This window comes from Melitaea cinxia, chromosome 9, assembly GCF_905220565.1.
Source record: "Melitaea cinxia chromosome 9, ilMelCinx1.1, whole genome shotgun sequence".
NCBI classification, from domain to species: Eukaryota; Metazoa; Arthropoda; class Insecta; order Lepidoptera; family Nymphalidae; genus Melitaea; species Melitaea cinxia.
The window spans coordinates 4,997,340-5,010,255 of NC_059402.1; the positions used below are offsets into that span (position 1 = coordinate 4,997,340).

General features: G+C 32.0%; 1 protein-coding gene across 1 annotated transcript; it reads left to right on the forward strand.

Annotated features, from left to right (window-relative positions):
* Positions 1-7,950: 7,950 nt before the first annotated feature.
* On the forward strand, positions 7,951-10,243 carry LOC123656619 (high mobility group protein D-like). The gene is made up of 4 exons (XM_045592286.1): positions 7,951-8,088; positions 8,717-8,879; positions 9,000-9,143; positions 9,264-10,243. The coding sequence occupies exons 2-4, from the start codon at positions 8,730-8,732 to the stop codon at positions 9,333-9,335; spliced, it is 366 nt and encodes a 121-aa protein (XP_045448242.1). The 5' UTR covers positions 7,951-8,088; positions 8,717-8,729; the 3' UTR covers positions 9,336-10,243.
* Positions 10,244-12,916: the final 2,673 nt, after the last annotated feature.

The window sequence follows — 12,916 nt, forward strand, 5'->3', positions numbered from 1 at the left end:
TGGCAAGTTTTTTCCTTATCTATATAATACTATAAAGCTGAAGAGTGTTTGTTTGTTTGAACGCGCCAATTTCTGAAACTGCTTCAAAATGAAAAATCCTATATGATACCTAGCGTTTTTAAAGAACAGTATCCCTAATTTAGGGTCATTTTTTCGCAGGCAGCGCTATCTTCGTACTAAAAAAAATGAGCTTTAATTTGATATAGAAAACATATGAACACACGCCACGAACGTATAAATATAACAAAATATTGGCGGGCTTCGGAGTATTTTACCGCCAAATAGGCAACGGCATCCATGGCCTTTTAAATATCTAAAAAGGATTTTTTAGAATGTACTTTTTGACTGTTAACAATGTTTTCTCATGTTCACAAATGTTAAAATTGGAGTTTGATTAGCTAACTGTTGAATATACTAATTTCGAAGCCGGAAACCGTAATATTTGCTTACATTAATAAGATGAGCGAGTTTGCAGTTCACATTTTAATTTTTAAAGTTGCTAAAATTTGGCATTATACCATGGATATTGTCAATGATATAGATAAACAAAAAACTTATCTCCGTAAGCGAAATACTTAATTCGTAATGTATGTAACATGCATTTCTATTGAAAACATTTTATTTAATTCTGTAGCTCGTTATTTTCACACTATTTTTGTCTAACATAAGATCGTTTTGTTACTGTAACAGTAACATTTTTATGAAGTTAAAACAATATTTTCTTGTAGGAGTAAAAAAGGATGAAACAACTATTTTTTCGCCGTTTACTACTTAGCGGTAAGCACCTTACAAACTTTTATTCTAAGAATCACCCTCTTTAAAACGAATGAAAGTCAATGAAGAAAATAATATTTGTTCTCAAAAGATCTTTGCCTTTTCTTCTTTCATAATCTTTGTCTGTTAATAATGGTTCCTTTAAAAAGGGATCATGAAAGGCAACCAAAATATGTTACCGCGCACGTTATGTAACTTGTAACTTGTGGCAATGTTCTGCCATTATATTGATTTTTAAAAAGTTACTTCATATTTTTCAGTTTATGTTTAATTTATTACAAAAATAAAAGGACTTATCATAATGTGTATGTAAGTAGGTGGGTACATGTTATATTAGTTTTCTTGTTAACAGTGTTATAATGGTAGTTGCTTTAGTATAGTGTAGATATAATATTTTATAATAAAAATACATTAATGACATTTTTTAAAGTGTTCAAGAGCGGCAAACACTGCAATGCCTACTTAAATAACTGTTCAGAATGATATTCGACACTTTAGAAGAGTGCTAGTTTGTTTAATTAAGAACGTATAAAAACTTTTTTTAGACTTGTTATGTGAAAGCGCTGTGCAGTAATGAAAATTTTCTAAAGTAAAAAAAAAAGTCTAGCAAAAGTATTGAAGTCGTGACGTCATAAACAGTCATATTTTTTTTTTAATAATTGTAAAGCATTAATTGGCTTGTACGTCATTACAAATTTTATATACCTAATAAGTAACATAAGGTGATTCGAGGTTTTAGGGATTTTTAAAGTGCACGTTTATGGCTTCTGTTTTTTAAGTCAGAATGTATAAGTATAGAAATCATTTTTTAAATAACAAATTTATTCTAGCTTTTATATCTACAACAGTTAGTCAAAAGCGTGAGTTTCTTGGAATTGCACATTTAAAATAGGTAACTAGTTTACCTCCTTAATGCCTTAACCTAATGTACAATATTCTATACCCTGTGTTTTCTATGTATTCTTCTTTTTCGTTTAAAATATTGAAACGAGAGTATCAATACATATAATATAAATGTAACGGGTCGCCTTACGTACATTTATATGAGAAAAAACATTGGGACCTTTATCAACGCAAATAGCACCCAAAACAATGATTGTGCACGTTAATATCAGAACGGCTTATCCGATTTAAATGTGGTTTTTACTAATATATTGTGACAAGCTTAGCTTAACATTTAGTGTTTGTTTCATGTCAACCGGTCCATAAATAAAAAAGTTATGCCAATGTAAAGAATCACGTTGTCACTTGTAGTCACTGTTCCACGCGGACGAAGTGGCGAGCACAGTTAATTTTAAATATGGATCGTTCTTGATATGCCAAAAATTATTTGGTAATTATGTACAATCCCGGCGAGAAATTTATGGGGTTGGGGAGAAAGGACCTAAGGGGACATAAAGGGGGGTTGATAGGGAGTGTGGGTTTTTCATCTCCCCCCCCTCCCTCCGCGCCTCCGGCTTAAAAAAAACACTCTAGGGATAGGGCAGACCAAGACCACGTGGACAGTGGGGTGCTCCGATTCGGTTTTGGGTATTTTTCGAATTTCTAAACCTATATTCTAGCACGCAATGTTACTAATTTTATTAGAATATTATGTCAGACGCGTTATTTTGTTTAAAAGTGTCTATTTGTCAGTCGTTAAAGGTCAGTTCGTATCGTATTTTGATCTTGCAGTAAAGATCGTTTTTACGTAAATTTGTTCGAAAATAACGCGTGATAGTCGCAGTAAGGAGCATGAGTACACTTACCGCAGCACCGGAATTAAGGCAGAGTCAGAAATAACAAAAATCTAACCTCCGATAAAAAATCTACCTATATTGTACATCATAGCCAATTATTTAATTCAATACTTAAAACATGAAAAATGAATAGCCTTTTTACTTGAGAAATTCTAAATTTTAACAATATTCTCATGACACACCCTTATATAATAAAAATAAAACAATACCTAAATTAAAGATACCTGTTTAAAAAGTTGACCATTTTGTGTAAATAAACCCTGTAGACCATTCAAAAAAACTAAAAGTTTTTGTACCTACAGAGCTACGAGAATAATAAGTAAAACTATGGAAAGCGATATTTTTTCCTATTCTGAAAGCCACTTCATACCAATTTTTATTAAATGGTCTTAAAAATATTAGAAAGTTCGGATTTTTAAAAGATCCTAAAAGTGCACTAAATATAAAGAAAACCTGAAAACCACATTTATTCATTTTTTATCGGAGTAGATTCATATCTAGCATAGCATCTAGCATTATATTTGAATCTCTATTATCTGTAATAGCTATATGTGGACGATGTTTGTTGGGGTTCCGTACACCAATAATAAAATTAAAATAAACACTTGTTAAAACATTGTTTTTTTTTTGGAGCAAAACCTAAACTCAAAAAATGAGTGACGATGGTAATATATCTGCTATTTGTTAAATGCAGCTTATCAAGTCGATACTGCTCAAAACTTAAATAATAAAATTTCACATAGAGTAATTATGAAAGTACTAGATGTCCTCCGCAGTTTCACCCGCGTTAATTTGAGATAAAACGTATAATGTCAGATAAAATCAGAATGTTATCAACACAAACATCAGAACTTTAAAACAAACAAAAAATCTGACTTTTTTGAATCAGGTGAGATTTTTTAACCCGACTGAGTTAATTTTGGCGTCAATAAAACAAAAACTTATATGGGTCGATCTAAAACAGATATATTAAATCTGGTCCAAGATGCTTTTCAAGCTGTAACGGCGCGTACGTGGAAGGCAAATTGTGGACACGTTGAGATATTGGAGGGTGAAAATCGCGATGTCGTCACATCGATTTAGTGAAATTTGCAAAAGCAATTCATCGAAATTTGAAGATGTAGAAGAACATTTTTGTTAGACCACTCTTATTCATGTAAACTTATTAATACTCTAACGTAATTTTTCTTGTATCTACTTACTTAAATGTACTATATTTATTTTAATAAGCATAAATAAAATAATAAAAATTTGAGAGTATAATTAATGTATGCATACCTATCTCCTAAATTACATAACTCGCTCACTCACTCACTTCAGCCTATGGCAGTCCACTGCTGGAGATAGGCCTCCCCAAGTTCGCGCCAGACATCCCGGTTTTCCGCAATCCTCATCCAGCCTGCACCGGCAATCTTACGTAGATCGTCGGTCCAACGGGCCGCAGGACGTCCCACACTGCGTTTGCCACGACGCAGTCTCCACTTAAGGACCCGTCTACTCGAACGGCCATCGGTCCTGCGACACAGATGATCAGCCCACTGCCACTTCAACTTGCTAATTCTGTGGGCTATATCGGTTACTTTCGTTCTCTCGCGGATAGTTTTATTTCTAATCCTGTCTTTGAGAGAAACCCCAAGCATAGCCCGTTCCATTGCACGTTTGACTTTAAATTTGAGGACCAGTCCCTTCGTCAGTGTCCACGTCTCGGCTCCGTATGTTAACACAGGCAGGACGCATTGCTCGAAGACTTTTATCTTCAAGCATTGCGGAATCTTCCAAGTGAAGATTATTAAATAATTACATAACATTATTTAAAGATCCTTTTTGCAAAAGCTAATCCAAAAACTATATGTATGTATGTAATCCAAAAACGTACAGTTTATAAATATTTCATGTTTCAAAACCAAATCAGTCTCTTTTGCAATACTTTGTCTATTACTACACTTAATGTTTATGGTTGTATCATCAGCAATTATTATTAATATATATTCGTGATTCAATATATCGGTCCTGCCATTTATATATAAAAGAAATAGAAGAGATCCCAAAATACTCCCCTGAGGCACTCCGTAACAATTTTCTCGATAACTCGAATAAAAAAATTGTTTTAGATTTTGACTATCTTTGTTATTATTTCACATTCGAGCTATTTTCCTCTAACACTATATCTATACATTTTTTCTAATAATAAAATGTGAAAAACGAAGTCGAACGCTTCAACGAATCATATCTATGAAAATTGATAGTAGATATATATTTTTTCATTAAAACTTTCTATACTTAATGCTTTTACGAGAGAAAATATGCAAGCGTGGCAGACCTATTTTTATGAAATCCGTATTGGGAGTTCTTCTCGGATTTTTTTTCAATGTGGTGAGAAATTTATAAAATTTCTCATTCATCTCAGTCACCATCTTAAAAACTTTTGACAAGATTGGTATAAAAGCGATAGACCTTAAAAGTGATAGACCTGCTTATATCATAGGGGTCACTCCTCTTATAAATTGGTTTTGTAATGGATCTTTTTAGTCTCTTTGTAAATTTACCTTCTTAGGTTTAAATAATTTATTTCTCATAAAAACATTACGTTCACTTATGATAAGATACAATCAATATACTATAGGATGTAACAATTGTTACCTCTGGAACGCCTAATCGAACTATTTATATTATTATACAATTACATTGTATATACATATTCTTTTAATTTTATTTAAAAATATTCACGCTATCCGAACCTCGAATATGATTTGGTAAATTATTGCTGCACTTCCTCAAACAATATTGTTTTTTTACTTTGTACGTACACTAGTCAGCATTAAATTATGCTTGTTTCTTAAATTGTGTTTAATTATTTTTTTATAAATTTGATGTTGGAGTGCATTGAATTGATGATAATATTCAGTATGCAGGTGTAATAGGTGTTTAAAATTTTTCAGTGATTCAGTGGTTCATTAGATAAGTCAGACATTTAGATATGGTATTAGAAAATTTTACCTTCCACGGTAAATGGACTATTCAAAACAAAAATTATTTTTCAGTTCGAAATAGCAGTTCCTGTTATTAGAGCGTTTAAACAAAGAAAAAACAAACTCTTCAGATTTATAATATTATAGTATAGATTTTAAAAAAATGTGAATATTCACATACTTTTGCGGGTAACTATAATTACAGTATTATTTAACTATTTAATTCTTAAAACCATCAACTGCAGCTGCTTCGTGTTTTACTAAACTTATTTTTAATATTGTACTGAACACGCGACTCGTGAGTTAAATTCGTTTCTGAAAATCAATTTTTACTAATGGCAAAAAACAGACGAAATTCGCCTGACGTCAACTCCCTTCATTTTAAAAGGGCTCGCACTAAACAACTTTCAATAGCACAATGGTTGCCTATTATTATTATAATGAGGTTCATTTAAAGCGATGCAGTTTAATGTAATATTTAATTGTAATATTGTTTTTTGCTACGATGGGAAGCTTTAAAGACTTCCTAGATGAATTCCTTTTTTTAATGAATAATTATTTAAGAATCAATAAGTATATTAACTTCTTTACCTCAACAAAGCGATTAATAAAATCATTTAGACTTAAAAAAAATGGCAAATTTTTAGATAATTTTGGATGAAATTTGAAAATTTTACTTAAAACTTGTAACGTTTGTGTAATACGGTAATACACATAGGTGCAAAGGACTCTAATTATTTTACATTTAGTTGAAATGTAGCTAGTCGTTGAATTCTTGTCCTTAGTAGACCAAAACTGGGTAATATCGCAAAAAACTTGAGGCGAATGGGCACCCCTGCCATAGCAATTTCGAATCAATTCCTTTGGTTATAGAACGCTGTCCCCAAATCCAGAAAAACACATTGGTTAACATACCTGGACGAAAAAAGGAATGTTAAATGATATTTGTGTCCTTAAAAAAAATGACAAATTTTGTACAGGAAAAAATATATTTTAGAACCTACATAAACAACAAAGAAAATTTTTTCGTTTCGAAATTGTACAATATTATACATATTTACAATTCACAACTTAAGAACACTAAGGTCACTCAGTCTATGTGTGAATTATAAAGTTATACTTTGCTCCTGGCTTATAGTACCATCATCTTACCACATCGCTGCCCTACCGTAGCCTAAAAGGAATCGCTTTTATTTATAGATAATTTTATTTCTTCCGTTTTATTTATACAAATATAGAAATAACAATGATATTAAAATGATACACTATTGTTTTCATGAGACCCATACTCCATAAATATGAAATGATAGGTATATAAATATTAGAAATAGATAAAGCCAAATCCAACAACAATCTATTCTAATTATAGGTACCTAGTTATAGTATGTATGAAAAAGACGCTTCAGAATTGATTCATTAATTCAGAATTTGATTCTTGCTCATTTGTAGATAAAATGTCTCGAGTTTTCTACTTTAAAGGACGTCTATGTTCTCATGATGCGAGACAAGACTACACGAAGACGAAATAAGTTCCATATAATAAGATGAAATGATAAATAAGGTTCTTAATACAAAAAAAAACTTTGGCTTTAAGATTTTTGTGATTAGTAGGTATATTTAAGTCAGTTTTATCGTAACCAAAAGTTCCAAGCTAGGATATATTTAGATCAAACCCTCAATTATTAAAAGTATCTATATTAATCCTAAAACATTATACAATATCAGCGAAATCTATGTTACCTTTTTTGTGTAACATTACATTATATGCAATTACTATTGAGTTCCTTTATTAAAATGGTGTACCTACTGTATTGTATTTATAAATGATCTAATTTCGAATAATAGTTTATCTCTATATACCCATGGTTAAATAATAACCGAAGATCTAGAATGTATTTTATTACTAACATCTTAAGTGCTACGCTCTTATAAGTCAAGAAATAAAAACTATTTCTCAAGTTCCTTCAAAATATCAAATCGTAAACAAACGCGTTCACAAACGTTATGTTTTATTGGCGTCCCTTTCTTGCCGACGTTTGCCGCGCTTTTTACTTTTTCGAAATAAACGTTGGCGGCATTTAAAATCCGGCGCGAGTTATTTTTTAGAGTCTCATAAGGGAAACCTAAAAGAGGATTGGACCACATTTTGACATACTTATTAAACTAATTGCTTAAAATCATGTTTAGAAAATATTTATTTCCTTACTATCCATTTCACTTGTGCTTTATTTTGGCCAATTTCAAGCTATTATCTTTATTTTTAGACGAAAACATTTATTGATAATAATGTACTGAGTCTAAATACCCATTTGAAATTAAACGTTAAGTAAAGCACATAGAGTTTAAATTATATTAACACGCGTAATCATTTAGTCACGGATATACGTAGTACAAGATGCTCGGCCTGTTTTTGAAGATTGCCCATACTGACTTTATCAGCCAATAGCGAGCGATGTAGATGGCGCCTCAGTAGCGACGCGAGACTAACCCAAGCTAGCTTGCACTGGGAACATTACTTCGAGCTCCATACATTTTCTTCTGGCTCTCTACGTCTGCAGTTTGGTTGTGTACCAGTTCAAAAATTAATTCAAAATTTTTGCCATCAGGTAAGTCAGATCAATTTTCTAACGAAACTTACGTGTTTTAATAAGCTTATTAGTGATTATTAGTTTGTAATTTAGTAAAATATGTTTCAATCCACGTTGGAATTCCGAGTCAAACATGGCTATAGGCTTCGTCGTACTTTCCTTAGTACGCGTGGGTATAAGAAGGACGCCCTATTTTAAATAATTAATTTCTCGAATCTTTTTCATTGAACGACTAAAACAGTTCTTCTACAAGTCGAAGTTAAATAGTTTTAGAATTATCTAGTAATTATGTCATCTAGAGATAATGCGTATTTTCAACACAATATGAGAAAACAAAATGGCTCGTTCGACTCTGCATAGGCCAGTGAACTCGTTGTAAGGGGCGATAACTAATTTGATCGATTTTACACGTACAATGTGATGAAATTTGCTTATTTTAATTAGGTTTTAATCTAATATTTAACGGAGTTTATTATTTTCTATGTATTGAGCCATAAATAGGTTTCCCGCCAAAATGTCTCCCTAAGAACGCCTCGTAGTCGCGTGGATGCACGTTAGCACGAAATACAAGCCATGCTCGGGCCTTATAACCTATTGTGTGTTTATTTTTAATAATGCAGTTTAATTTATATTAAATTATTTTCAGGAAAAAAGTTAAAATGTCGGACAAGCCGAAGCGTCCTATGTCAGCATATATGCTTTGGCTAAACAGCGCAAGAGAACAAATAAAAGCCGATAATCCGGGTCTTAAAGTCACCGAAATTGCTAAAAAAGGAGGCGAGATATGGAGGTCAATGAAAGACAAAAGTGTATGTTGATTTAATTTACCTATTTATAATATGGCGTTTATCATATCTTTAAGACTTATCTTATGTTATTTATACATTTATTATTATTACTATTTTTATTAATAAAATTTGTTTTGTCAGGTTTGGGAGGAAAAAGCTGCTAAGGCAAAGGAGCAATATACGAAAGACCTAGAGTCCTATAACGCAAACGGCGGTGGCGGCGAAGGTGGTGGTAAAAAAGCGCAGAAGAGAGGAAAGAAGGGAAAGAAAGCAGCTGCTCCAGCAGTAAGACTTATTTACAATTAATATCTTTTGTATTTATTTATATTCCTTTAGTATCATGGTTAATGTAAAGCAACTTTTACTTTAATGATTGATTTTAAAATGTTCTTTAATGACTTTTAGAAATCAAAGAAGAAGAAGGACGAGTCAGAGGAAGAAGAGGGTGGTGAGGAGGAGGAGGAAGAAAGCGAATGATCTCCCAACCTTGTAGGCATTACTGTTCATATTGAATAATTTACTTGGACTTAATTTATTACAAAAGTAAAATGGGACTGACTTTCCAAAGTCTGTATTACATTGTCTTAATTTTTATACAAGTATTAGAGATATTTTTTAATTAAAAGAATTGATTACAAACTTTTAAATGATATTTATAAAATTTGGATCGACATTAATGAAATTGTTGATTATTTGACAGGTGTTGCTTATTTACCTAACTGTAGTATTGAATAGTTAATAGTTTTAAGAGTGCAGAGTTTGGAAAGTTTCACCACAGGCTAAGATATCTAGGTTTCTAAGCCTTTGAAAAAAAAATAATGTTTAAGTGTTAGCATGTATACACTGGGGAATTGTACAGTTAGCCCTCCCTCGTTAAGTTCGCTGTGACTACTGGATGCTCATCTTTGTAATGTACCTCAAATGGTTTTATCAAAACTGTATGTCTACAACAAACTTTAGCCGTAAAGCTGTGCTTTTCATATGCCATAAGTATAATTTATGCTAAAACATTTTTTTCTGCCCAATAGACATGAGTTTTGGTCGAACTATATCAATGTGTAAAATTAGAGACAATTTCATGAATGATGTGTCGGCTTATTGTTAATTAAACCTACCTCTCATTGTAAATTTCAATGCTTATATAATGGTACCAAACTCTAAGCTAAGAATGGACAGTTCGGGTCTTAACCTGCACTGAGCAATTTAAATTTTAGGAAATTGATGTGTATGTTGTATTTTTAGTTAGTTATAGGTAGGTTTTCAATGTGATTAGTCTCTGAAATTTTACATTTGTGTTATTTTGTAAATGAGAATTAGCATTCCTCATGTCAATACGGATTTTACATGTTCAATAAAGTAATTTCATATAAAATTCTATTTTTCAATTTGTCTTTCATTCTTCTCTACCTTTCTTTTCTTTCTCTTATACTTTTCTATTTGTAAAGAAATACAATAGCTAACATTATTTTACATGTAAATGATTTTATAGTTATAATTGTTTACACATTTTAAAACTACAACCTCAACGTTATGTTTAGTGACGTATATCTTCAAACAATTGTTTTATTCAAGGATTAAATAATAAAAACAATTTGTATTTTAGTCAAGATATTCAAAACCTATTTCATTATTATTAAACGACAATTGATGTGATTAAAATGAGAACAGACTGTCAATCTCAAGTCAATCTGCATTTTATGTGTCAACTTGGTCTTGGTCAATAACCAACGTCAATTGCTTAATTTAATCTTCAGTGACAATGTTACCATGAATTAATTATAGACTTAAATTTAAGATCGGAAAAGTTAGGTGTGGTTTTGTAAGTAGCTGTATCAAAGAAAGTGGAATTTTCCGGAAGTTTAGTTTGGTCATTTGTACAAAAGTACAGATTTTTTTCATAGGAATTCATTCTTGATTTTCTGATCACATTAACACAATAAAAGTTCGTAATTATGGGCAAATAGACAGCGATACTAAATTATTGCTGTTGATAGTTGCTGCTTACAAATCAATAATTATAAAAAAATATATTTCTTAATGTGTCACTATAAATATAAAATAGAAATATCATGTAACATCATTACACGTCTATTTGTAACCGACTTCAAAAAAAAGGAGGAGGTTACTCAATTCGGCCGTGTATATATATAAATAATTCTACTATACACTCTACTACTCTCCCTCTCTCTCTCTCTCTCTCTCTCTCTCTCTCTCTCTCTCTCTCTCTCTCTCTCTCTCTCTCTCTCTCTCTCTGTCTATATATATAAACTCTCGAAAATCCGCATAACTTTTTACTTGGTGTCATAGATAAAGTAAAAAAAAGTAGATAATGCGCGGCCTATGTTGTTACTGAAGCCACAAAACTCGGCTCCTTCAAGTAAACACACGCGCTCACGCACACATATGCATCAAACTACGCTCATTTCATTTTCGTTAGTATCTCACGGGGCCTCGTACAGTAACTTTGCCTATAAAATGCCGTTCTTTTGTAATTAAATGGTGCAAAAAATATTCCAAAGTGAACAAAAAGTCTGAAGAAATATCGTTTCACACGTAAGTACATACAAAACTTTATATTTTTTGTTATTCCAAAATAATATTGAGGTTATTCGGAACTTATAATTTCTATGCCCCGAAATGACGTACCGAGGGAGTGTTACCTGTAATTCTTATTTCCATTAGCCCAAAATGCGGGTACGTAAATTGTAGGCAATCATAGAAAAATAATTGATTAGTAAGTGGACATCATTATTGTTTTTTTTTTTATCGTGTGGAGATAGATAGAATAGGTAGCTGCTGTGCGACTGAGCTGAAATGAACTACAACGACAGCCATCCTCATCTAGTGTGGTTTGTTCAAACCATTTTGATAAAGCTGACATGTACGGTACAAAACGTGGACTTCGCAGAGTACCATCATGTATATACTACTACTTACTACTAGGTATTTACTGTTGAATTTTTTGTTCTAGGACCTACCGGATGAGTCTAAAATTAGTCGTTAACCAAAATTCAATCTTTGATACACCTAGAAAACATAAACTAAGAGAAAAGTTAAAAAAACAGGAACTTTATTAAAATAAATCATTACAGCAAAGAGTTAGACGTCTTTAAAACAGGAACTTGCCCTTCAGAGAAATCATCAATTACTTAAAAACACAATTTTCATTGACACAGATTTATATAATTCATTAAATCAAAACATGGCTGCAATAGATTTATTTAACAATTTGAAGCGAAAAAAGGAGTAAATATATTTAAAACTATAAACATATTTTTATTTTCGCATACCCATTTTACCTATATTAAATTAATTGTGTTTAATCCCATTTAATAAAATTTTCAGGGACTTTTTTTAAAAAGTGTCAACACTTCACTCACTCACACATATTTAAAAAAGTGGCTTCACTTTTTTGTTCTAAGTGCGTTATCTATATTTTTTACTTGATCTATGCTTGGTGTACCGATTTTAATGATAAACATTTTTGAATATCATATCAAAAATTGACCGCTCCAGCGGGATTCGAACCCGCGTCTCCGACTGACCGTGTCGGCGCTCTAGCCAATTAAGCTATGGAACGATGTACCCGCTAGAGCGAAATTTTTGATATGATGATTTTGACTTTCGATTTAAGCGAACCGTGGCGCCGTCTATAGTGAGTTCTTTACAGAGACCCGTAACTATTCAAAGTTTCATATTACAATGAAAATCTTTGACAGGAGACGACACCATGCTATTTTTAATATGTACGATTTTATTTTTGTGTTACCCACACATTAGGAATTCTAAACATTTTTGAATATCATATCAAAAATTGACCGCTCCAGCGGGATTCGAACCCGCGTCTCCGACTGACCGTGTCGGCGCTCTAGCCAATTAAGCTATGGAACGATTTACCCGCTAGAGCGAAATTTTTGATATGATGATTTTTATTTTTCGGTTTAAGCGAACCGTGGCGCCGTCTATAGTGAGTTCTTTACAGAGACCCGTAACTATTCAAAGTTTCATATTACAATGAAAATACATACATACGTACGGGTACATCGTTCCATAGCTTA